The 27,845-nt window shown below is 41.6% G+C and overlaps 1 protein-coding gene across 6 annotated transcripts in view; it reads right to left on the reverse strand.

Moving 5' to 3' along the window:
- The window catches only part of GHRHR (growth hormone releasing hormone receptor), a 53,924-nt gene that overhangs the window by 9,305 nt on the left and 16,774 nt on the right, over nt 1-27,845 (reverse strand). For 3 of the 6 annotated variants that reach the window (XM_030549966.1, XM_030549968.1, XM_030549969.1), the window contains 9 exons: nt 19,870-19,972; nt 19,166-19,273; nt 9,653-9,750; nt 5,943-6,040; nt 5,031-5,163; nt 4,715-4,868; nt 3,653-3,713; nt 1,836-1,905; nt 280-371 (listed from right to left, as the gene is read on the reverse strand). In XM_030549966.1, the coding sequence (XP_030405826.1) occupies nt 280-371; nt 1,836-1,905; nt 3,653-3,713; nt 4,715-4,868; nt 5,031-5,163; nt 5,943-6,040; nt 9,653-9,750; nt 19,166-19,273; nt 19,870-19,972 (917 nt within the window). Of the gene's footprint in view, nt 1-279; nt 372-1,835; nt 1,906-3,652; nt 3,714-4,714; nt 4,869-5,030; nt 5,164-5,942; nt 6,041-9,652; nt 9,751-19,165; nt 19,274-19,869; nt 19,973-27,240; nt 27,425-27,845 lie in introns of those variants that run through there. The other 3 variants (XM_030549970.1, XM_030549965.1, XR_003998720.1) reach the window with 2 other exon arrangements.

The following is a 27,845-nucleotide window of genomic DNA, read 5'->3' on the forward strand; positions in this document are numbered from 1 at the left end:
TCTGGCTGGAGTGGAGGTACCACATAACCAACCTTTTTTTGCTGTGATTCAGTATTCTTAATGCTTGAATAAGAATGAATAAAAGTGCTGTTCAGAGAGATACCTGGTCTAGTGATCTTGAGAACAGAACTGGGGCCAGGCCCCTGAGTACCAACCCTGGCTCTGAAAATGACTCTATCTGTGATCTTGGGCATGCCCTTTAATTTCAGACTCAGCTGCTCCATTTGGAAAATATCATGGCCAGGAGCATTGCTCACAATGTGTGTGATGCTGGATTACCTGTACTGACATGAATTATTGAAGTTGATTTGTCGCGGGTCCAGCTTTTTCAGCAAGATTCTGATGATGTTGATAAAAAGGATAAAGTTGACCTGTTTCCATTTTTTTGGAAGAAAGAAGATTATGTTACTTTTTACTACCAAACATTCCTGTGAAAAGTATATTGTGACTTAAATAATTGCTAGCTGTTACTGCAGATACAGTGGGAGTTGTACAGGAAACCAACCTTACCAGGAAACTTCCTCTTAAAGAGACAGCAGCAAAGTATCCCTAAAGATATTGCATATAATTCTGCTGTCTTCTTTGGAAGACCATCTCTATTAAGCAACTGTATTTGTTAGTCCCTGGTGTAGAATCATAGAATCATAGACTATCGGGGTTGGAAGGGACCTCAGGAGGTCATCTAGTCCAACGCCCTGCTCAAAGCAGGACCAATCCCCAACTATCGATCATTTCTTTATAGTTTGCAGCACTCTTAATTTTTCTGGTTTGAGACAATTATAGTTGTTGCACAGAACAATGGCTGATACCTTTAGAGCTGACCAGTCAAATTGTCTGCTGGTGTAATTTGTCACAGCATCATTCAAACCAACATTGCTGGACCACTTTATACTAGCAGGGAATTTGTCCTTGCACGCCATGTATATTATGTGCATCCATCAGTCTTTCAGGTGATGGCGAATGGCTGTTTTGGTCTAATGATGCCCATCTCTCCCCAGACATTGCAATTTCATTTTAGCCACCTATAATGAGTTAATTAGACAATTTGCACACAAACACATTCCTTGCTTGCCTGTATGGCATTCACACCTAGTCAGGAATGTCAGTCAAATGCAATGAGGCAAAAACCATGGAGATGTAGAGCATTTTAAAACTGCCTCACGGCAGAATAAAGCAGATAACGATCTGTCATTTTTGGATTCCGCATTCGTACCACTCTGTCCTGCAACAACCCTTATTTAGACGCAGCTAATGCTGCCGTCCGATTAAGTCACACAAATGCAGTGGCTTTAATTGCAGTCTGGTGCACTATACACATTAACTGTTTATTTTATATATTTCCTAGGGATTAATGACCAGTTGTGAATAATTGTGCATTCTGACCCATTAACCCTAATCAATTATGAATCTCCAGTAAATGCACAGATCCAGGGCCATTATTTCTATTGTCAGCTTAGACTGGAAACAAAACTCAGTAGATCTATCCCTGTGCTTCTCTTAAATGTGTCCTTAAATGCTTTGCTAGATCTGGACTCCAAGTTCAAACCTTGCATTTTCAAAGTGCTTCAGGGAGTGTGAGCCACCGAGCTACTCCCAGTCACTTCAGTGGGAATGACAAGTCTTTGAAAACTTAGGGAGAAGTGTTTTCTCTGAGATTCAGCAGCACTCATTTTTAGCGCAATGGGATAATCTCTTTAGTGGATTAATGCTACAGTTTCTGCTTTTACTCAGAAGCAGTAGGTCAGGTATTAGTATTCAAGCTTTAAGCCATTTCCCACCCCCATAATCACTTTGTTGTCCATTCACGTTTCCAAAATGAGAAACATCACACATACCCCAACAGAAATGATGATAGGTCCTTTGATTAGCCACCAGTAAGGCGAGCCCTGGTTAATATCCCAGCATCTGGAAAAGTAGAACTTAAATTAACATAGATATACATGGTCATTGGAATATGGTTACATGGAGAAACCACACATTAGGGTCGACAGAATTATGAGTAGACCTATTACCTCATTTTAAGATGGAATGGAGCCATCCAAATCCCTGCAACTTGGCTTTGTAGAGTCTTGGTTCCATAAATATTATCCTACTCATACCAAAATGACAAAATTACCACTGACCCTTAAGTAGCAAGTGATAGCCAGAAATCTATTGCTTCATGGTTGAAAATAGGAATGACAGCAGGTTATAAGGGCTGTTGCTGAAAGCCAAATCAAAAACATCATTGCTGTTTGGAAAATCTCTTTTTGAACTATGGGACATTGTCTTTGTAGCAGGAAGAAAGTCTGAGACAGAAGCCCTTGTGTTAGAGGTCTGGTATGAGGCCTGAGGCCTGAACTAAAGTAGTGGTTAAACCTTTGCTGATATGAAGCAAAGTCAGCTTGTGAGTAAGAGGCAAACCCTACTCACAGAATTTGGCAAGAGCAGGGTTGATATTCCAGAAATACACATTTTAAAGAAGTGCTGGTTATGTGCACTTATGCAAACACATTTCAATATTAAACACCACCCCAACATTCTGATATTAAGGATGGTACAAAAACATTCCCCAAAAATAACAGGAACACACTAACCCCTCCTAAAAAATAAGGTCAAAATGACAGTACGTAATAAAAGTGTTTTAATTGAACCAACATGTACAAAAGGATGGGTAATAACTTACAACATTAGGGGGCAATAACTAACTTGTTTGTATTGGGGTATAAAAGGTGTATTTTAAAGGGACTATTTTTGGCCAGCCTACGGAGCACTGGAGAGTCCCGCTGCTAACTAAGCAGCATCCATTGTCGGGGCATACATGTCTTAGTATCCCTGTAAAGTCTGCTGGGTGCTAGTACTGTGCTTCATCTACAATAAACCTGGTTGGGCACCTTCGCTAAAAACCAAGTCTGTGGATTGATTGGGCAGTTTAATTAAGGTCTGCTAGCTCCGCTATCTGCTCAGAGCTGGGTCAGCACACTGAATGAACTCACACGCAGCCAACCTCTGATCACATTGGTGACCCTGATCGCTATAACTAATAGCTTCACTTTATAAGGCTATGTAAGTATCTCAGGCTTCTGATGATATCCAACACCACTGTAGCTCTGCTCCATAGTTATCATTACTTCATCTGAATCCCTTGATTTCCCTGAAGCATAGCACTTCAAGTTTCTGATTATAATGTTTGCAAAAGCAAGTGATATAGTGAAAGCTGTAACTCCACTCCCATTGCAAACATATTTTCAGTCACTTCTTAAAATATTCTTCCTTTAGCCTCAATGTTTTCATAGTCTCAATGCAAGAGGTACATTTGTTTTGGACCATTTGAAATAAATCCCTTAATCCTTTTACCAGACCGGGAAAAAAAATACAAAGTACAATGAACTCAGCAGCAAAACTCCCATGGACTTCAATGGGGGAAGGATTTCACCCACATATATTTTCCATTTAATTTATTTTTTTGTGCTCATCATTTTTTTAAAAGGAAGGGTTAAGGGCCAGATCCTCCACTGTCATGCACTTATGAAACCATTCACACTTATGCAAAATGGATGTAAAGATGCAAGACATTGATTTCAATAGGGCTTCACATTGGCACAGAGAAAATTGAAGGACTGGGACCAATCATAACACCAAAAATGCAACACTGTATGAAACTTCAACTTACGCGGTATCTTCAAAATATAGCTTTGCTAATATCCACACTACAGTGAAAAATGTTGGGAAACCTGTAGAAACAATTTAATACACATTGGGTTTTTTTTTCTGATTTCATTAATTATTCCAAATTCAGTTTCCATCCTGTCTATTGCAACCCAACCGGGATAGCATGAGACATATTTACTGACCACAGAAAATGCCCCATGCAATGACCATTATGTCTAACAGGAATTGCATTTTAACCTAATGAGTTTATGGTGAGCTGCATAAATATAATGGGAAATCTCCCAATGCACTACAGCATTGACCAGTTAAAGTTTGCGCAGGATGGATAAGTGAATATGAAAACAATACAATAACTCCAGGATGGACCTGTCTCTGTGAACTGGTATGAGAAATCTTTGATCAGGTGACTAGTTGTCTCAGCTGCAATCCCTAAAATCAGGTTGCAACTTCCACCTCCAGTTTTAGGTAAGGAGTGGTGGTTTTGGCATGGCAAAGTGATGAGGAGTGGTATTTAGCCATTTCAATAATCCCTCTAAACACTTTACAAATATCACTCAGTAAATTATCATACTGCTCCTGTAAGGTAATGCTGATGGGCCTGGTACAGATTAGACAGAGATTCGTTTTATTATCCATATTTCACTGATAGAGAAATCAATGCATGCAGATTAATGTGAAAAGAACGAGGAGTACTTGTGGCACCTTAGAGACTATCTTTTTGCTGATACAGACTAACATGGCTACCACTCTGAGATTAGTGTGACTTGCTCAAGGCCACACAGGTAGATACTGGCAGAGCCAGAATTAAATATCAGGGGTTCCTGGCTCCTAGTGCTGTATTCAGGCCAAGAGATGGTGCATCCCCAGTGTCCTCATACAGTCTCCAAATTCTACAGGTTTCATACAATCATCCAAACCATAGAACCCTTTGAGGTTCATCCATTTGATAGTATATGGGCATTTACTTTGGCATCAGGATGTTTCCATTGATCCCACTGGGTGACGGGATCAGGCCCTGAAACATAATCTGCTCTTTTCTAGTCCCATCTCAGCCCTCACTTACCCCATCCAAACAGAACAAGCCACCAAAAATAGCGTCTTCCATGAGGAAAGGATGATAAGAGCAGACAGTTCAGGTAAAGCGCCTCTACCAGCAGCCACATGAAATTAGTCATCATAAAATAGTGACAGAAAGCCACGGATATCTTGCATTCAGTCTAAGGAGCAGGGAAGGCAAAATTTCATTATTGCGTATTATACAGATAATATGGGTACCACAATATCACATACAAGCACAAGCAGTGGCAAGGTATTAACCAGTACATTAATGATATACAAAGATATCAAATGCCACCATAATCTCCTTTTCAAATGCTTACTGTAGAGAAGCTGCAATGGTCAATATCGTCCTTCTGGAAGAGGACCGCATCCTTAATGAAAATGGCAATAGTTTTCAAGATGAAGGTGAGAAAGAGCTGGATGTGGATATAATTTCTGGGACAGCGGAGTCTCCTGGAGGAAAAGAAGGAAGGCCAGCAAAATGAAGTGGTGGGAGATGGGTAACTCATCTTTCACATGTATGGGTTTCCTTAGGGTGGGGATGTTAAAAGTGCTCCGATGTGGCCTACCTCTGCTCACATTGAACTCAATGGCTGAATGGACTCTGAATTTGTGAAATAATCTACCTGATGTGACACTGATTGTGCTCGCACAGCTCCTAAGCAACAGGGAGTGGTGCACAGAGACCCATGAGTATCTAGATAGCTTTCTCAGCAAATGGGACAGTGATTATATTTAGAGACTGATTTGCAGAGGTAATATGCAGCTGCAGCTCAGTGTCTTCAGAAGGAGTTGGGAATGCTCAGCAACAGAACTGCCCAGAGGATTCAGGGGGCCTGAGGTAAAGCAATTTCGGGGGACCCTTCTATAAAAAAAAGTTGCAATACTATAGAATACTATATTCTCATGGGGGCCCCTGCGAGGCCCGGGGCCTGGGGCAAATTGCCCCACTTGCCCTCCACCAGGCAGCCCTGCTCAGCAACCATGAAAACCAGGCTGCATTAAAGTCTAATCCACACCAGATCACTCAGGTCTAATCATAATGTTCGCTTCTAGTGTGAAGAGTGTTGCAACTGAATGGAAATGCAAAATGCATTGTGAAATAGCAGATATTTCTGCCAGTTATCAGTCTGTAAATCTGTTGGCCCGTAGCTTCCAGCATGTTGCATTAACTCGATAGCTGTTTATTCTGTTTACTTTTGCGGGCCCAGGGTAAATGTTCAGAAACATACCTGAATGCAATAAGAACAGTCACAGCCAGGGCGAGGGAGGAGATGGAAATGCTGTAACCCACAGTGTAGATGATCTTTACAGTAGAAAAATAGGACTGCTATAGAGAAGAGAATGAACAAGTCACAAGTTTTAATGAAAATAGAAGGAAAAGAAGCTACACAGAATCTGGTGGGTTTGCTTTGTTGGGCATCAGAACCTTTTCTGTGGCCTCAGTTCACACCCTTGACTTTCACTTTTTGAGGGTTTGTGTGATCTCAAAGGAAAACTCCACTGGGATCCTTTATCCTTTCACTGGGCTTCATATCTAAACCTTGAAGATCAGTAAACTCTGCATGGTTTTGCTGGAAAGCCACCAGAGGGCCTAGAATGGCTTGAAATTGGGTCCAAGTTAACTCACAAGGTTCTGGGAATTTTGCAAGTCTTTCTACGAAACTGCGCTGGCTTTCAGGCTTATAATGATCTCTGAAACCAGGCAAGTTTGGCCCAGTTTGGGTTTCTTGACAAAATTTCACCCTGACTCTCTTTGTGAATATATTGTTATACCATGACTGGTCTACATTAAACCTTCCTATTAGTCACCACTCACTCATTTACTAAACCAAAATCTTCTTGCTTCGATAAAATGTTCTGATAATTATGGCAGAAGTTCAAGGTAATCAATGGTAGAAGGTCCAGGGAGATGGGTAACAAGGAGGGAAGGATGAATCTCATGATGTGCAAGGTTTTGTGAGCCTCTCAAACTATATTTTTAGGGGATTCCGAATGGCAGTAATTTGAGTTCACAAAGCTTTGTCTGCTACACTTTAAACCGACATTTGTTTTACAAGAACGATTCAATTTTTAACCCCCCTGGATGACATCCTGGCCCCACTGAAGTAGTTGGAAGAAGTCCCATTGACTTCAATGGGATGTGGATTTAACATCAGATTTTCCTAAATTGCAGGAAGACTAGAGCCTTGTATTAGAGATAGAGGTAATTCATCAAAAGCTAGGCTGGCACTAATGGCTGCCTAATGTATGATATACACAGCACAGTGTATCATTTTGTCCTATGACTGGAGAACTGTAAATGGGCCAGTTCACCTGGACTGATCCCTTAGATTAGAATATGTGTAAACTACTTATGCTAAACAATCTCTTCCACATTGTATTTAGCTATGACACTCTGAGTACCTTTACACCTAAGTATCTGAAGAAGAGTTCTGTATAGCTCAAAAGCTTGTCTCTCTGACCAACAGAAGGTGATTCAATACCTTATCTTCCTCATATCCTGGGACTGACGTGTCTACAACACTGCAAACATCAATTTTTTCATGATTATTCTCTCTCTCTCTTTACTTCTTTTTTTCAACCTTGCCCTATCTGTATTTCACTGTTCGTGCTTTGTTCCTGTTTCCACTCTGTTTGTCTACTGGATATTTTCTTCCTCTATCCCCAAACTAAACTTTTCCCATATACAAGAAAAAGCTAATAGTGCTTGAGTTAAAATCCAGCTTTTTTCAGACATCGTATTTGAGTGACTAGGAATTTGGACAAACTAACTTCATCCATCTCTAGAGGAAGCAGCAAATAAAAGTAGATGTGGACCCAAGCTGCAGAGTTTGTATCTGAATCCAAACTTTTCCTAAGTCTGGAAGTATCTGTCTTGGTCCCATTTTAATTTTATTGTATAGATGTTGTCACCCTGGCCAGTCTTTGCAGGAGCACAGCTCCATGTTGGAAAGGAAAGCTGGTTAGAATCTCTAGTGTCTCTCTCCCAATAAAATTTAAGAAATAATTATAGTTCAACATTCAGAAATGCTGAGCAGTATTGAAGCAATAGGGAGCGGCAGCTCCTTTGCTCATAGTAGGGTACATATTGTGTCTGCCACCTTGTGGTGAAACACTAGATTGCACTTAACCAGTTAGCAAAGCCCTGGCAGCAGTTCTTACAGAGTGTGTTTATCCAGCTAAAACTCAAACATGGGATCCTCAGCAGCAAGTCCACCTGGTGAATCAATGAGAACCCATCTCATGAGCAAGTGTTTCAAAGCTGAGGTAGGGTCATCCCAACTGGCAGCCATTCCTTGCAAATCGGATAGTAATGAAAGTCCATATAAGGCAATAATCCAATTCCCAAGTGGATAAACAAGCAGGCCAAAGAGTGAACCTAGGTGAAAAAACTGGGCAATTGCCAACGAAAACAGCAGGCTCATGTTTTGTTTGTTTTTGCACTAGAAGTGCAAGAAATAAATACAAGAAAGGAAAAGAACATTTCAAGAGTTGCATTTCTGCATTACAGATCAGTCAGCTGGAAAGCAAGTTCCAAGTTAAAAAGCATGCTGACAAACAGCGAAGAAATAAAGTGAAGATGACAACAAAAATCCATCCAACCCATATGAAATGGATTATTGACTAAGCTCTCTCTGACAGGTGAAATTAACTACAATAAGTAAAACAGAATCTTGTTTTCATTCGTTCAAACAGCAAGGGTCTGATTCTCTCCTGTTTTCTACCAGTTTTACCCGAATGGAGAGACTTCTGATTGAATTTACACCTGAGTAACAGAGAAGAATCAGCAACAAAGCCAGGGCGACCCACAGGTTTTGAACCAGTACACTTATATCAGGCAGGGTTCTGATTTTTTTCCTGATATGGAGATACCAGTACAACCCTAGCGTATGTCTATTCCATGAGAGCTTTACCAGTCTGGGAATACTGGCAGGCTGTATCAGCAAAGCACTTCTAGTTTGGATGCAGCTTATATCAGCAAAAATGTGATTTATGCTGGAGTTGAAAAACCACCTCCCCTGAGTGAAACAAGCTATACTAGTCAGAGTGTAGCTTTCCTGGTGTAACTATCTACACTACGGGACTTCTGCCAGACCCGCCCTAGGATGGATGCAATGATACTGTTATTAAGGTGCCTTATACCAATATCACTTATTCCCCTTCCTGTACAAAAATAGCTATACCAGCAGAAGCACATTTATATGTAAGCACAAGGTGTAGTTAAAATGGGAAAAAACTGTTGTGCAGACAAGATTAAAATGACAATGGTTTTGGGAATCAAACTGACAAAATGTGCCAAATACTAATCTAAATTAAATCCAGAATAACTCTGTTGAAGTCAGTGGATTTACATCTATGTAATAGAGACCAGAATCTGGGCATGGTATTTTTCTTAAGCCCAGATTTCCTTTTGCTTTGTTATGGCTGCTTATTTTTTCTTTAAATGATTTGTGTTCTTTAAACTAGAAGAGGAGCAAAACCGCAGCATCTTCTGTTAAACTGATTCAATTTGTCTTGAGTCTGAAATTCTGGTGAAAAAAGGACGTTTGCCTTATTATTGCAGCAATGCTACCGACAGCTCTGACTGATTGAGTATAACTGAAGTATTAATCCCATTTTTGGACCAGATCTTCAGCTGGTGTATGTCCATATCGTTCAACAGAGTTACACGAATTCACAACACCAGGAGATCTGGCCCTATATTTTTCTGACACAGCTCTCTAGATCTATTAGGTGTCTAAATGGCTGCTTTCTTAATCTGTATAATAAATGGCATTAATTTCACAGAGCAAGTGGAAAGAGTAAAAATACAATGGCATTTTATACTGAGTGAGAATGTCGCTGCTTCAACCAAGTTTCCATCTCCAACTTCTAAAATAGAAAGGTTTATGACTAGTGTCAGCATATTTCTGAATGGTATTGGTTCAGATATACTTACTTCCTCAACTGGAATCTCATCGTTCACCGGACAGGCAATGTGATAGGAGGGATACGGATCAGACCAGCCATTCACTGTACAGTTTCTTCTTACCAAGCCTGCAAGAAATGCTTGTTTTTATTGCTAATCAAGGCCATACATTAGATCGTAAGCCCACAAGGGCAGAGATTATCATTTTGTTCTGTATTTGTACACAGGGGCGGCTCTGTGTTTTTTGTTGCCCCAAGCACCGCAGTCAGGCGGCATTCGGTGGCATGCCTGCGGGTGGTCCGCTGGTCACATGGATTTGGTGGTGGTTCTGCCGGTGATCTGCCGGTCCTGCCACCAAATTGCCACCAAAGCCACGGGCAGAGCCGGCACTACCATTTAGGCAACCTAGGCAATGGCCTAGGGCACCAGAATTTTGAGAGGGGAGCTATTTTGCCGGGGAGACGGCACACGGGTCAGGTGGACCTACCGCAGTCATGCCGGCAGACAGTTCGCCCAAGCCTTTAGACCAGCACACCGTCCACCGAAATGACTGCGGCAGCTCCACCGGAGCCTTTCCAGCAGCAGACCGTCCACCAGCATGACTGCGGTAGGTCCACCGGACCCGCAGGGGGCGGCGAAATGGCTGTCCACCTAGGGCGTCAGAAACCCTGGCGCCGCTCCTGGCCGCGAGACCGGCAGACCTCCCACAGGCGTTCTGCCAAAGGCTGCCTGACTGCTGCCCTCACAGTGACCGGCAGGCCACCCCCTGCAGCTTGTCTCCCCAGGCACATGCTTGCTGCGCTAGTGCCTGGAGCCGCCCCTGTTTGTACAGCACCTAGCGCAAAGGGGTCCTGGTCCATGACTAGGGCTCCTAGGCACTACAGTAATTCAGATAAATAATAATATGAATGCATTAATTCCATGACAAAACAGAAAGGAGCAGTAGTAGGTAGCTTGCTAATGAGGAGCTTCAGAATGGGCAGGGGCAACATTCCTGGTGGGTAGGAAGGACTTACATTCCTGCTGCAGAAGAATACATGAGAGCAGTTCTAGGAAGAGATACAGCTTGTGAGGTTCCCTGGACCTTCTTCATCCTAATCCTAAAGTATGTACTGACCTGACTGGTCCAGAGAGAGGGACTCCGAATACACCACCACCTCCATCAGCTCTGGCTGAATCCCAAACACCACCTGGGATGGGAGACTTTGTCTGTCTCCTCCCATCCCTCTCCCCAGTGTATGTTTTTCCTTCTCCATTTCTCCTATCCCTCTTCATTTTCCTTCTGGCTAATCAGAGTCTGGCTTAGCTGGTCAAGTCAAGATTGTATCTTTTGCAACACTGCCGTAAGTCTGTGACCAGAAAGAGGTGAGTAAAGCAATGCCCCAACCAGCCCATGCTGGTACAAGTTTGCTCGATCTTGGAATGGCTGATCAGACCAGGTGCTCTGCCCATGTTTCTCCATCAGGGAGGTTGCAAGGGAAAAGCAACACCAGACACAGAAGCGGCATTTTCTGTTTTGCTGTTCTTTCCTCTCCCCCTCTTGTGTGTGTTTGTCTTGTTTTGTCTTTTAGGAAAGGTGGTCGGACATGAAGAACAGCAATGACAGCTTCAGCCCATCTCAACCAGAGATGACCCATACCTGCCCATAGCAGAGAGGCAGAGTGAGGACAGTGGCTTCAGCAGATGTTACTAAGCATGCTCAGTTCATGGGAGCATGCTCAGTAGAAGCCAAGCAGAAAATCGTGCCCTCCTCATGCACATGATGCCTCTGATATCAACTAACTTTTTCTCTTTTCCCCCAAAAATACAGTTATTACCATCTTTAAGGCCATGTAAAAGACTGTCAAACAAGGGCTTTTTCCTTCTAAAAGCTCTCTCCAGCTAAAGGGAAAGAGAACAGGGGATGTTGTTAAAATGAAAATATTATTCACTATTTTATATGTCAAATGCTTTAACTGTTTTCCTTTATTTTCTGTATCTTTAATAAAAAGCTTAAAGGATGTTTACTAGTGTGTCTGCTATGGTACAAAGCATGCTGGGGCCTCTATACCAAACCCCAACTTTTGTTTAAAACTGTTTAATGTTGGACACCGACAGGGTTATATTAACACCAGATTCCATCTAAATTAATAAAATGCTACTTAATTTAACTCCTTTTAACATCAGTTTGTGGGATATCATTTCTAAAGTGTGAAGATTTGGAGGGTTAAGATAATATTCTCCTACTTTATAAAGGAGTTTTACCATAAAGAAAGTTATGGCTTTGTAACTGCATGAAAGAGAGAAATAAAGAACTCTGTCACTGTCATACCCTATCCTCCTTTTATTCTAAGAGAGATGTCTTGTGCAGTATCTTCAGGGAAAAAATTTTTTAATCATAGGATTAAAATTAAATAATATGAAATTTGAAATAAAGTTATTTAAAGCAATATTATGCCAGTCTTTTAACAATAATGTAAGCATGTTTTTACATTGAATCTATACATTGCACCCTAGAGAGGCCAAGAATAGGAAAATGGCTGAATTATTTCTTTTCCATAATTAAATAACTATCATTCTGCAGTGGAGAGTAAGGCCTCTGTTACACCTCAAGTCTGGCAAAGTTTTGCCTCATTGAATTACCCAGCATGGAAAAACACCCTCAACCAAACAAAAATTTGTAAATACATTTCTCACATATATCATTTGTAAAGGGTAAACAAAATTTTATATTCCAGGGGACAATACAAAATTTCCATCATTTACAAACAGGCTTTACAATAACAAATAAAAATTTAAAAGTATACGCTTTCCTGATGAACATTAAAAATCTGAAACTAGGTTAGAAACTGTACACAGACACTTGAGTGTTAAAAAGTAATATCATAAGTCCCCAGAGGCAAGGAGACAGAACTCCCAAGCCTACATATACAAGTTGTGAAATAAGTCATATCCTGGGAGATGATGCATATGTAGCCAGAGGTGCACAGGGTACTAAAGGCATTAAATATGGACATTTTGGAGCTGTTTGCTGAACCAAATCAGTCAGGGAGTTCACTCATATTACAGATAATCAAGAGGGCATTGTTTCTGGAATCTATCACTTTTGATGATAAAAAGCCTGCCTGGAGAATGAAATTGTATATCCATGGCAAGACTATTAGCTTTAAAATTGCTTTAGGAGCTAGCATCACAGTTATCTCAGAAGGGACTTACAATCACCTTCAACACTGACCAAAGCTGATGTCACCTGACAGACCACCCGGAGGGATTTTGAATTGCATAAGCTAGTTCACCACAAAAACAACTCTGAAAGAAAAAAGCTATGCATGCAGAGTGTGTGTGATCAAAGGACCGCAGAACAAAAGCCTTCTCAGCTGCAGCGTGGCAGCCCTGATGGGCCTAGTGAGAAAGGTGGAGGAACTCAATGTAATATTTATTGATATTGGACTTTTGAAAGGAGATCTAGTACAAATAACATTAAGAGACTATGCTAAGACATAAACATACACCTCACAGGAATCTTAACCCATTATTTCAAAATGTGGAAACTGAGTTAAAGAGAATAGAGTATATTGGCATAATCAAGAAAATCTCTGAGACAGCAGTACGGTGTGCCTCAATGGTACTACTTATAAAGAAAAATGGAAAAATATGAATCTGTGTGGATCTTAGAAGATTTAATGAAGCAGTTGTGAGAGAAAAATATATCCTTCCAACATTGGATGACTTTCTCCCCAAAGTGAAAGGATATACAGTATTCTCTAAGCTGGATGCCTCGAGTGGATTCTGCCAAATTCCTTTAGCCAAAGAAAGTGCTAAACTAACTACATTTATCACACCTTTTGGGAGATTCTACTTATGAAGACCACCTTTTTGGATTAATAGTGCACCTGAAATTTTCCAAAGACAGAGGGCAGAACTGTGAATGAACACAAATTGAGCTGTAGTTTTCATGGCCAATATTCTGATAGATGGATCTTTGGTGAAAGAATACTACAAAACCCTCAAAAAAGTCTTAAATCTAATCAGTCAGTCTGAACTGAAGCTAAACAAGGAAAAGTGCATTTTTTCTATGTACCCCAAATCCAGTTTTGGGGACAGACAATAAAGAAAGATGGAATCAGTCCTAGACCTGAGAAAGTAAAAGCAATTTGAGAATGGCATGCACCAAGATGTATACTGGGAATGGTAAATTACCTTGGTCGATACCTACAAGGCTTTTCATCGCAACAAACCACTGTCTGAACTGTTAATGTCCAACACATCTTGCCTATGAGGGCCAAACCAAGAAATTGCCTTTGATAAGGTAAAAGAAATTATCTCAAAGACTCCAGTTCTCAAGTATGAGGATGTGAACCAACCCACAATGGTCAGTGCAGATACAAGCAGTTATGGCGTAGGTGGTGCATTGTTGCTACAACCTGGCTCTGAGTGGAAGCCCGCTGCATTTTGCTCTCACAGGCTTACAGAAGCGGAAAATCGATATGCACAGATTGAAAAGGAGGGCCTGGTAAGTGTATGGGCATGTGAGAACTTTTACAGATATCTGTGTGGACTGGATTCATTTACCTGGATAACAAACCATAAACCGCTTATAACCCTCATCAACTGAAAAGACCTGGACCAAGCACCACTGAAATGCCAACATCTATTGCTAACGTTTATGGGATTTAGCTCAATTGCTAGATATGTTCCTTGGACAACCTAGTAGTAGCAGGCACTCTGTCATGGAGCTCAGCATTGTACTCAGCTACCCATGAGCGCAAGGGTAGCTGATGTGAATGCTGTGGACACATACAGGGCAGGGCATCAGAAAGCACATAAACAATGAAGTTGCTGCATGTGAACATTGCAGAACTAGCAGCCCAACACAACAGAAAGAACCTTTAATAACAACATCTCTAAAAGAGAGCCTTTGGAAGAAACTAGCTGGAGATTTATGTGCATTCAGAGGATATCATTGCCTGGTCATTGTGGACTATTTTTCCAGTTATTAGAAATAATGTTCTTGAAAGACATGTTGCAATGTTATGGAGAAAAATGAAGTGCACTTTTGCTCACTTCAGTATTCCAGAACAACTAGGAACGGGCAATGGACCATAATTCACTGCAGCAGAATTTAAGCCATTTTGAACTAAATATGGTTTTAACCATATTATTAGCAGCCCACATTACCCACAAATGAATGGAGCAGCTGAGAGAGCTGTACAGCCAGCCAAGAAAATCCCAAAGCTCTTCTGACTTACATTGCCTGCATATATATACCTGCCCCTGGAAATTTCCCCTACATGCATCTGACGAAGTGGGTATTCACCCACAAAAACTCATGCTCCAAAACGTCTGTTAGTCTATAAGGTGCCACAGGATTCTTTGCTGCTTTTACAGATCCAGACTAACACGGCTACCCCTCTGATACTTGACTTACAGATCAACATCAGTAGCAGCTACTGGATATAGTCAAGCACAGGGGTCAGCAACCTTTGAGAAGTGTGTGCCAAGTCTTCATTTATTTACTGTAATTTAAGGTTTTGTGTGTCAGTAATACATTTTACATTTACTGGGGCCAGTGGACGGAACCCCAGATTGGCAGCGGGCTGAGCGGGGCCGGCAGCCAGGACCCCGGCTGGTAGGGGCCGGCGGACGGAACCCCAGACCGGCTGTTCTAACTTGGGAGAGGAATCTGTCTCCAAAGTGGCCAGACAGGAAGAGAATAGCCAAGTTGGATTAAAAGGTTAAAAGAGCTTATGAACGCTTTTACAAACAACGTCACTCAGTTGGACAACTGCTGTGTCTAGAACCTCGTGACCACTTTTGTGTCAAACTGGATGGAGGAAAAGGAGAGACAACTCCAGCTGCCATAAAGAAAAAGAATTCAGCACCCAGATCATATGCAATCGACACCAACAGTGGAGAGTTCAACAGAAACTGTTGACAGCTACAGTTTGTTCCTCAGAAAGAACAATCAACAAAGCAAACTCTACAGATGGCGGAAGCAGCTCACAAAGAAGACTTAGAGATTCCAAACCAACCACGGCTAGTCATTGCAAGGAGTGGATGGCCAGAATACCAAGTTGACACACATTTGGTTCATGTAATTAGAAAAAGAGTCTGTTTCAGAGACGTGCAACAGGCTGATAAGTACTGAACTTCAAAGTGTGAAAGTGTAAATATTGTAAATGGTAGGAATGTAGAACTTAAAGGGGGAGATGAAATGGAATGTTAACTGTATTATCTGTTCAACCACTATGTGGTGTAAAATATCTTATTTTAACTAACCTCAACCATGCCTGGCAGAGCATTAAAGGATCTTACGATGGACACAGCTGGCGTATATAAGTGAGCTCTGTAGCCGGAAGTACATGACAGTTTGTTTTGAAAGATTTGCCTACCTGAACTGCTTCGCACACAAAAAAACCTTGATCAAACAAAAACTTCTCTAAAGCCAGTTTACAAAGATGGGACATAGGCCCTTTCATAGGCTCAATGCTTGTAAACAGCAAAGGAAGTTTTTGATTCCAGTGTACAGTAAAAAAAAAAAAAAAGAAAGAAGACAAAAGCCATAACTTTGTGCCTGTCTGAGGGACAGAGATAAAGGCTGTAGCCTGTGGCACTGGTATCTGAAGAAACATCCCCCGCCCCAAACTCCTTCCTCCTCCTTTCCTGACTTCTTTTTTTATCTAAAACTGCCATCCTCGCTGCATGCTTCTGCTAAACATACTGTTTTAATCACATCAAATAAAGCTTTAAAAAGAAGCTATCAGAAACTTTTAAAAGTCTCCTCTCTCCCCACTTTCTTCAAATCTCCTCTTTAAATAATACCCTCTTCCTGCTCAACTATCCCTTTTAACTTCTTCCCTAGTCCCGTTACATTAGGGCTTGAGTCCATCATAAGGCCTCTGTTTTCAGCACTGTCTCAGGTTGTTCATCTGTCTTGTATTATTCAGTATCCAGGTTACACCTTGTGTAAAAGTAAAATGTAAAGTGTTAACTAAGAACAGAAAAAAACAGTTCTCTAGGACCCTGTCAATGTTATGATCAACAAACCCCCAAAATGTAATTGTTGCTTTGCAGGTGTTGCTATGCAGTATCTCCAAGCATGTCACCCGCCAATGATTTTGAGAATCTGATTTATTTACTATTTCTGATAGTTTGGGGGAAAGGGATTGGAAAAATTGGCACAATTATGGGAGAAATAATGCCTCATGAAGTTGGGACAATCTTTTGTATGACAAATGTTTGTTCATGGTAAAGCATGATAACCAGCAAAGAGTGGCTACAAAATTATTTTACTAAAAAATATTTCAGTCATGTATCAATGCTCCTCTAAAAGGCAGGCCTAGCTCTTGTCTCCCCATGCTCTGTTTTTCATGTTAAACTTTTAAAAGTTTATGAGTATTTATTTTTAAAGCTTTAGTTGATGTGATTAGAAACAGCATGTTTAGCAGACGCATATGGCAGTTTTAGATACAAAACATGTCAGGAAAGAAGGAGGAGGAGGTGTGGGATGGGGCTGTTTCTTCAGATAAGGATGTTAGAGGCTACAGTCTGTACCTCTGTCTTTCATGCAGTTACAAAGCTATGTCTTTTGCCTTTTAAAATTTTATTTTTTCATTGTACACTGGAATCAAAAACTTTCTTTGCAATTTACAGGTGTGGAGTCTATGAAGTGGCCTATGTCCCATCTTTGTAAACTGGCTTTTGAGAAGTTTTTGTTTTGTTGGGGGTTTTCTGTATGCGAGGCAATCCCTTTAGGCAGTGTTTCAAAGGAAGCTATCACTATTGTTTAAAGGTTGGACTAGTGTAGCTTTTAAACACTGGGCTATGATTTGTATTCCACTCAACCTCTTCCTCTGGTTTAGACAAAAGCAAAATGTTTATGAGTGGTGGGGTGGGGGCAGGAGCATATGCAAGACGTTACAGTTTTCAGGGCCCCATACATTGTAGATTTGTATCCTGGATCCATCTCATAAAGCCTTTGGCTGAAAGCCCCTTAAAAACCAGTCACACAAAAAAACCCAGCTACTAACAGCCAGAAAAATGTTAACACCAAGCAGGGAATGGGTGCAAGAGGTAGGGGTGTGTGTGTGGGTGTGTGCGTGTGTGTGTGAGAGAGGGGTGGGATTTAAAATAATTAGAAACATTAATTCTTTAAGGCCATTTTAATGTGATAATCAAATGGGAAAAAAATAATTGTTTTGCAGGTGGCTCTATAAAATATTGCTATAAAAGTGATGAGATTGATGCATTTCAATTATACCTCAGGGCTCTTTTATCAGTACAAAATCATTTTGTTTGGGCTTGATGTTTTGCATCGTTGTAGCTGCACAGTATAGTCAATGGCTTTGCCCCCATTATTCTCTTAGGTTTCATGTTGAGTCACTACTTTAATTTTAGGGTCCAGGGTGTGTCCACAAATACTGGCAAACAAAAATTCTTGTTGCTTTTGAGGCAATTCTATAAAATATCACGAAGGCTGTACAGACAAGGATTTTAGCTGTGTTCGGGTTTTTCCTCTCAGTCAGAAACGACCAATCTTCTTGTTGTGTCTGAGTATGAATACTCCTTCTTCCTGAAGCTTTTGTGTTATATATTTGCTGTTTCTGACCTCCTAATTTTTTTCAATCCACTCCCCTCTCACACACACCCGTTATACCCCTTTGCACCCAGTCCATCCTTGGTGTTAACATCTTTTGGATATTAGTAGCTGGTTTCTCTGGTGCAATTGGCTTGTCCTGCTGGTTATTAAGGGGCTTTCAGCAGAACGCATTATGAGATGGATCAAGGCTAAACATAAGAATCCCAGAGCAGGAAATGAAACTGCAGATGAAAGGGATTTGCCTTTTCCCTCGTTTATAACTAACGTGTCAGGCACTGCCAGGAAGGCAGGAGGTTGAGCTTTGCAGATTACTTTTTTCCTTTTTGAAAATGCCAGATCTAGATCTTTCCTGGAAGATCATTTCCCTCTCGTCTCCCACATATTTGTTTGTAGTGAGTTATTGGGCCAAAGTCACCTCTGGAGTCAGTGTCTTTGACTTCCACTGGATTGTGCCTATTGTCTTTGGTGTTGTGTTTGGCCCAATGCATATGCCACTTTAATGGCACAGTTCTGCTTCTCATCTCAATCCTTGGCCCTAAGGAACAACCACATCACTGATTCCTTATCCTTTCATCTCATCCCACGCTTCATCACAGCTTGAAGCTCCTACGATCCTGTGCTGAAGTCCTGACTCAGCCAGCACTGTGAATGAACTCAACAGAAGTGTTTACCCAATGGGCTGATCCCAAAGCCTGTTAAACCCAGTGGGGATCTTTCCACTGACATCTGCGTTCTTCAACTCAGCCCTAAGTAGGGACTTCAGGACCAGGCCCCATCATGGGACCTCTGCAAGGCCACATATGAGCTGCAGAGCACCCTCAGCTCCTGTTGAAATCAACGGAGTGGCAACTCTGTGTAACATAGCATGGCTCAGTCCTGTGTTAGCTGCTTTCTCGGTCCCTCACTTTCATGAGCACAATGGTTGCGTGCACAGTTAAAATAAATAGGTAAAGCGGTTCCCTCACCTGGCTCCTTGAGGAAGTGAAAGAGAACCTGCGGGCAGGGCAATGTGAGAGTCTCACCAACTTCTGCATTCGGCCAGCACAGTAGCCTGTCCCATGTTTTCCTGCAACCTGCCAGGAAAAGGAAAACACATTTTAAAGCATTTTTATATTTTCATATAAAAAGTCAAATTTTAGACATGATGCAATACATGAGAGTATGTTCGCATGAGGAGGAGCATTACAGCAGCAAGCTCACATGATGGTATCTGTCCAACTTGCTGGTCTCCTTCATTTATTTTTTTCTAGTTCTCTTCTTGCAGGCAGCACAGAAAGCATAGGAGGGAACGGAATGAGAAAAGGTAGGTGGCACAGTGCACTCAGGCTGCGAAACAATTCCATGCCTACAGAGCAGCATGGCAAAGGGCACAGAATCAGGAGTGGGAGAACGAAATGAAAGGACCAGTGAGTGGCAGAATGTGGTCAAAGAACTGAACAGTGGGGATAGACCAGGGGAAAGGGAGGTGGGCCACTGAATGAAAGACCAAATCATTTGAACTTGATGTACTGGCTGATGGGGAACCAGTGGAAGGAATCCAAGGATCTGAGTTCAGGTCTAGAACCGAGTGGGGAGGAATCACTCATTACTCTGAATCGGTTCTCACAACCCTGGCAATTTTTCACTTCACTGTCCAACCACACCCCTTTTGAGCTGCCATAGGCTGTACCTGCAGTTTCATTTCCATGATCTTCAGCATCCCTCAGACATTCATTCTCATTTCTCTTCAGCTCAGCTAAAAAGTCACATTCTGGATGGATGTGCCCAACCACCTGCAACAAGAAAGGCACCATGAGGGTGCTTAGCCCCGACTTGGGGGTTAGGGCACCACTCCATCATGTAAGCCCAACTATACAGGCCCAGATCCTTCGCTGGCATAAATACGTAGAGCTCCATTGAAGTCAGTAGTGTTATGCTGATTTATACCAAACAGCAAATCCCCCGCTGGTGTAAAATCGCATATCTCCATAAACTTCATAGCTGAGAATCTGTCCCCAGGTAAAAATTGACTCGGAAGGTTTTTCATCGCTGAAGCATCAACCATAAGATTTGCCCTCTGCAAAATTTGTGTCTAACAAGCATCTCCTGCCACTGACTCCTAAGGGAGCTGCTCTGTTTCCTTCTCATGCTGTTTGTCCTTCTCCAGCTTGAATGATGTTATGGGCAGGATATAATCCTCCATGCTTTGAGGCTTTCGCAACCATACGTTCTGATGGCCAGGTCCTACCCTTTACTGCTCGTGTGTTCTGGTGTGGGGGGGAGCTGTGCACAGAGACATTGAACAGAGAGGACCTCTTCCCCACTTCTCCCCCTTGCTACAACAAAGCAGGATTCCAACCTAGACCTGCAAAGAGCGCCAGTGAGTTGGGTAGGACCAGAGCACAATGGCTACCAGCAAACATAAGCTACTGGATTTTCCAAGGCACCCAGCCAGCTGGCAAGTACATTGTGCTAGAAACAAATGGGATTATTCAACAATTTTATATATTTATTTGGAGGGGGGGTGAGGAAATGCCAAATTGTCAAAACCAAAACTTTTTGTAGGAAAGAGTCAGTTTCAACTAAGCTTTGGGCAGGCACGGGTGCTGGAATTAGGGGTGTGGGGGGAGCTGCAGCACATTCTCGCTTGAAATGGTTTAAATATAGAAGATTTACAGTTTGGTTCAGTGGCTCTCAGCATCCTCACTATAGAATTTGTTCCAGCAGCCCTGTGGCCAGCAGAGGTTTCTGACATCCTGGACAGAATTTGTAGCCAGAGAGAGCTCCTCTGTAGAATAGCCATTAGCCTAGTACACTGACCTGGGGGACGAGGAGTAAAATCCCTGCTCCAAATAAAGCAGAGCAGAGATGTGAACCTACCTCTCATATACCAGACAAGTGCCGTAACCACTGAGCTATTCTAGGCTATAACACCCCTTTTTCTCCCTCTCTGGTTTTTCTCAAAAATACAAATGTCAAAAGGTCTTGGATTCCTCCCACTGCTGAATAGAAACTATTCTGACATCTCCATTTTCTTCACAGGAAGGGAAAACCATTTCCCACCCAGCTTTATTGTGTGCTGCGGGTGATAGCCAGCAGTGCACACGGTGCCTCTTCGAAGGGGCAGCATGGTATGCCTTGGTCACCTGGCACCATCTTTCTCTGCACCAGCTGGATGACTCTTGAATATCCACACATGGCCCTGACTGCTCCACACTGCCTCCACCCTGTCCTTACTAGTCAGGGAAGAAGTGTTACCTATCAAAGCATTCATTTTTAAAAAAAGAATCAAAACAGGATGAAATCTATCCACTGAGCAGGTGGCTGACTAAATTCGACCCGGCTCATTTTCACACAGGAAGGATAAATATTCAGCAAGTTTTGGAAATAAATATCTTGCTTTCAGGTCATCCAGAGGGCAGAATGTAATGGTTTTAATAAGCCAATGTTCTCCATTCATATTAACATCCCTATACTAAGCTGATATACCGACCTTTTGAACCGATTGCTTATTAGTTTACCATCTGAGGCTCTGTTCCTGCTCCTAATGAAGACACTGAATATTTTGCCATTGATTTTAATGGGAGCAGGATTAGGTCGCATGTGTAAGGGGAAAAAAGAGATTAGATCCAGGATTCCATGCCATGGAATTCCATACACAGCCATGGCTATTTTGACTTCAGGACTTGGAAATTTACCAGTGAAACTGGGGTGTATGTGAATATACAAATGTAGTGGCGATGTTGTGATACTGTTTTCTGTGTCAGGCACCTTTAAATGTATGAAGCCTTCCTTGTTGTGTGCTAGAGACCAGCTCCTTTGGGTCAATTCAAGGTGTCTGGGAAAGAGTCGGTCCCACATTACACACAGTCTCTTTTTAATTTCTCATGCAGGCTTATATTTGTCCTTCCTTTGTTGTGTTCCTTAATCACTATGAAAGTCAGCTATGCTGAAAGGCCATGATTTGGTCCTTGTGTATTGAAACCTCAAAAGAAAATAGGTTCCAGCATGACAACCAGGCATATCTTTCAATTAACGGATAGTTTATAGAACTCTATTGGTTTAATGAACTGTGTCCAGAAAGATCTCAGCAGGGTGGAAATTTACCTGCTTGCACAGTGAAAAGAACTTCTCCTGGAAAAAATAACCGGTGTCTGCATGTTGAAAATGGCCTTGGAAGTCCACTAAAATATTCAAGGTGAGAACAAATAAATGTTTGATTTTTTCATAGACTCAGGAAAATACAGGTTTTTTTGGGGGGCGGTGGATTGTTTAGTCTTCAAAGTTGTGAGAACTTTTATCATGTGCCCCCGAGTTAAATGTGTATGTTTCATTTACAGCAGGTGATTTAAAAATTCTGGCTCCTCCTTGATTATGAGCACTTGCAACGTCCTCTGACCTTAATAAGAGTTGTAGGTTCTCTGCCCTAACATTTGTGAATTACTAGAATCTAGTGATTAGAGAACCAGATTCTCCACTGCCTTGTGCAGTCATTTGAACCAGTCCAAAGTGTGGGTGTAAGATTCGTCTGTTCCCTCAGTTTCAACAAGCCAAGACAGAGAATGCTGAGCGAGAGACACATACAATATTGTATAGCCAGCCAGAAAGTGATGTTGGAATTCAACACGGCTGCACCTTCCAAGTAAATGTTCCAAATTCCTGATTTTTATGCATGCACGTTCCTGCGTGGAAAAGCTACCTGTTCCCTCTCCAAAGTGTTTGTTAGCCTTTCCCTTATCCCTATTAGGGGAGGTAGAGCTCAGTGGTTTGAGCATTAGCCTGCTAAACCCAGAGTTGTGAGTTCAATCTTTTAGGGATCTGGGGCAAAAATCTGTCAGGGATAGTACTTGAGCCTGCTGTGAAGGTAGAGGGCTGGCCTCAATGATCTTTCAAAGTCCCTCCTAATTCTATGAGATAGGTTTAAAAATATATATTCATGGTATGTCATAGGCCTTGCTTTGGTAGAAAGCAAGTGATATTATGGTAGGTTCATTTGCTGGTGTTTTTACACTGCTAGCTGTGCTAATGTAACTCCCCCCCTCCCCGGGTGTGGTGTTCTGGCCCATCCAGACCACTTCAAGAGAGGGACTGAGTCTTCTCTATGTCCTTACTTAACAGTCAGGTGGCTTTTAGCTCACATTGTAGAGGCTCCTGCCCTAAGCTCTAGAGGTCCCAGGTTCAATCCTACCCACTGACAACCAGAGTCTACCAGCATTACATTAACACAAGCTGACTTCGGGTTATGGAAGGCACTGAATATTCAGCTTTTGTTGCCTTCTGCCAAGGCAGTGGATGATTGGACGAATAGGTGAGACATTATACCAACTTGGCACAACACTGAGAGAGAGAGCCATACTCATAGCCACCTTCTATTACTACAATGCTCCAATCAAAATCCACAGTCAGAACACTCCTAAACTTTGAAAGCGTTTGGACCCTGATTTGGACTTTAAGTCTTGGGCCCATATCTAGCAAGGATCTCTCATCTCACCTTGCATCCTACTTTGTGATCATGCAGTGTGATCCTGCAATGATTGCTCATGTGGCACAGAACAAATAGTCCTACTAAACTCTGTGGAATTACTGACGGGGTGAGATTGCCTGCACAACTAAGGTACCATTTCATGAACTTACTATTTCGGGAAGCAGGGAGCACTTGACACCTCACAGGAGGCTCTCAGCACCTCGCAGGGTCAAGCCCACAGTCTTTTCTCACATGGCTGCATTAGCCCAGTGTATATAATACGAGCTAAGAAGATGCATTAGCACAATGCAGCAGATCCTTAGTCCCCATTCTGTCTTGCACACAGTTTTTGTCCACTCAGGGCTAGAAATCTTGAAGTTGCCCCAGCTGCTCAGATTTTAGAGTTGGGTCAGAAAATATGGCACCCAAACCAATTCTGATTACAGCTCCCTGGCCTAATGATTTTAAAGTGACTTAGTAATTCCAGGGACTCCGTTTCTGTGGGCCCATCTTGAGCCATCATAATGGGGCCAGATTTTCAGAAACCACTGCACAGCTGTTACCTGTAAAATGACCCATTAAAGTATTTCAGATTGGCCATCCAAAATCACTGAGTACTTATGAAAATGTTGGCCAAGGACTTTAGCATATTAAAATGGTTATTAAATATATCTACGTGATGCCTTCACTGTGACATTGGAGCTCTAATGGTCTTTCACTCATGTAAAATGCAACAAAGGCCACTGGTTAATCACCGTCAAAGAATAAAGACAGTTTGGAATCCACAGAGAATAAAAATACCCTGGTCGTGCCAGGTCATTTTCCAATTAAAAAGCAAAAGAACTATTTCTCCTTGTTACAAATGAATATTGATTTAACCAGAACCTGTCCCAGGCCGAGCCTTCTCTCCCATGTTGGAAAGGACATACTGTTTGTATGATTGTACTGACTGTACAAAGACTTGAGCTTCTGATCAGGAAATCTCATGATGTTTATGCACAGCTGCTTTGGGGTGCTGGAGGATAGGAGCCAATATTGCTGGTGCATTTGAGGGAGCTTTTAGCATCAAAGGACCAAATTCTGATGCCATTTTCACATAGCGGACAGGACATTACCCCATGGTTGGTTCTACTGAAATCAATGGGTCTGTTCATGAGGAATAGCACTACTGAACCTGAAGAAAGGTATCAGAATCTATCCCAGAGGAAAAAGAAGGATTTATTGATTAGTCGGAAAGAGAAAGAGCAAATATGGCAGGAGTGGGGATAGAAAATAAACACAGCCATGGCAGGTACATAGTGATCAGGTCTAAAATTGCTTCTCTTTTGTTATTGGTGTATTTAAGGAAGCTGGAAGCCTCGCTTACAATGGAGAGGAGAAAAGCTTTTCCAATATTTTTTTCTATGAGATCAGTCATATTTTTCCCCCAGGGCCCAAAACAGTGAGAATGAAACAAAACAATCAGACGTGGGAAATGGTTGTACAGAGATCATGATTAATATTTCTGATTATTTCTGTCAAGAAGAAGTAAATGAACCATTAATCTTGTCGATGTTGTAAAATTAAACTGTCTGAAATAAAAAAGTAAATTAAGTTATATTCTAAACTTAGAGCTTGTTTCCTGGGCTGTTGAGTAACCAAGTCAACTGGAAGTGTGGGCTCCACAGCCCCTCTGAAAATCAGGCTGCTCTTGCAACCTCTGGTCATGTGAAATCAATGCTCAGGTGAATAATGAACACAGGATCTGGCAAGCAATAACACTCTGGGATTAGAATGTGTCTTATTCGGATTATTTTATGCAGATTTATTGTATCTTGTGCTCCATTGATTTGAATTTTGGTTTTCTTGTGATCTCTCATTGTTTTCTCTCATGGATTTCAGCATTGCACAGTCTCTGCATTCTTTCTTACACCTACTACAACAAATAGCATACAAGCAACAAACACAAAGCATAAAAACATCTTAAGTTTACAAAATGTAGAGACATTTTAAATATTGTAAGTATTTAAGACCACGCTGAAAAGTTACCCCAAAACAATACAGGTACTGATGGCTGAGAATGGATGGTTGTTTTTCCAGATAAGTTAAAACAATGTTTTCTTAGCTAATGTCAGTTATAATAATAAGGATATCCTAATGTTCCATAAAAGCCTGATTCTGCCATCCTTACACACACTGAGTAGCATCTTATTCTGTGAGTTGGTTCTTTGTGACTCTTTGTGAAGTACAGTGCTACTCAATATGAGTAACAGGGGCAGAATAAAGCTCAGAAGAAAGCACTGTAACACCTAGATCTTTCTGATATCCTTTAACGCTGAGTATAGTTAACCACTAAGGACTAGATTCAGATATCCTGTTCATGAGGAATGGTTCTTCACTCCACATAGTGCCACTGCAGAGCAGAGTTTGTTACATGGTACAAGCAGAGAGAACGACAGGTGCAGACAGATAAAGTATATGGTCCCAATTATTCCACATCACAGTGTTGTTTCTCTTTCCACACAAAAAGAAGATCCTGTGCCGCCCACACAAAACAATACTGTAATACTGTGTTTCTGAAAGCATGGGTTGGAACCCCCACTCAGGGTCATGAAAGGCATTGAAAATTTTATTACAATCTAAAGCAAAGAAAATCTCACTCCTAATTTCTTGAACACATTTGATCCTCAAGATCAAGTTTTCCTTTCAACTTCTCATAACACACACACACACACACACACACACACACACACACACACACACACACACACACACACACACACACTATAGGCTGATGGTTATAAATGATATATTTTTAATTCTTACTTGTATCGGAAATGTGAGGAAGTCACAATTTTTTTGGACTTGAAATAAGGGGTCACCAACCTTAAAAGACTGAGAAACACAGCTCGAAAGAAATGAAAGGATTCAACTGTAAAATGAATTAATCTGCAACATAATTTAAGTAAACAATCGCACAGATCTTCTCATGTACAATCAGGCAACCTCACTCATAAGCAATTGGCTGAAGCAAAATGTCAGCATGACAGGTAGTTTCTTTTTTCAGAGATGAACTTATGGAGCCAAATCGAAGCCTGGCATATGCAGATGCAGCCACAGTTGATTCAATTAAATTTGTTATTGTCTACACAGTCCACATTCTAAGTTATCCTAAACGTTACCAAAGAAGCAGGTGAAATACCAACTTCTACTAATGTTGTATATGCCAAAGGCTAAGCAACAATATCTAAATTCATAGCTTTTACAGTATCTTCTCGATTCCCGTCCCCTTTGCATTTGTCATCCTCTCTTTAAGCACTTCTGTACAAAGTAACATGCACAATTAAGGATGCTGTTTCTCTTTCATGGAAGTGCAGTAATAATGAATGTGCAGTGACAACACAGTGCAGTGCAAGGGCACACAGCTCCTACAGTTTAGGAGTGTGTTCCTTCTGCTACAGTTTGCGCCTTTCATAGCCTCTTCCACAGTTTCACACGCAGCTAAGTCCAAAAAAGAAAAAGATGCTCATGCAATGAAACGAGTCGTATCTGTTCCAATGTTAAACTGACTGCTTAGGGAAAACAATTACGGAAAACCTGTTTAAAATGGTTACTTACAAAAGCTGCAAGACTCAGGGAGTAAAAGGCACAACGGTACAAAGCACAGGAGTTCATGTTCCGAAGCAAGTGATGTCATACTCCACCTCCTCAGCCTCCATGAGCACGTTTTACCTTCCTTTCCTCGTCCCCCTCGCCTATCAGTTGCTGATCTGAAGCATTTATCTTTTTGCCCAGGAGTGACGTAACAGTAAAATGAGGAGGAAACTAAATATTAACAGCTCTCTCGGCTGTGATTGACGAGGCTGTGAATGACATGCTTTCCACCTTTCTTGACCTTGCAGTATGTGCTGAGATTGCAAAGGATAGACTATGTGAGCATCCCTGAGATTATGGTAACTTGCACTCCCTTCTGGAGAGAGACCCCTCTTTCTGCCTCTGTAATACACTAGGATTTTAGTAGGCATTAATAGATTTGTTACCATTGACCATATTGCATTTAACGCAACAAAATATGTATGAGACAAACCCTTTAAACATGGTGATGGTTAATATTCATTCATTCTAACAAATGTGCATCTTATTCCTGTTTCAAACAGTGTGTGTGGCGGGGGGGTAGATAAACACATAATATTACATTTTTTAAATGTGTGGCCAAATTTTGC

This window comes from Gopherus evgoodei, chromosome 2 (genome assembly GCF_007399415.2).
Source record: "Gopherus evgoodei ecotype Sinaloan lineage chromosome 2, rGopEvg1_v1.p, whole genome shotgun sequence".
NCBI lineage: Eukaryota > Metazoa > Chordata > Testudines > Testudinidae > Gopherus > Gopherus evgoodei.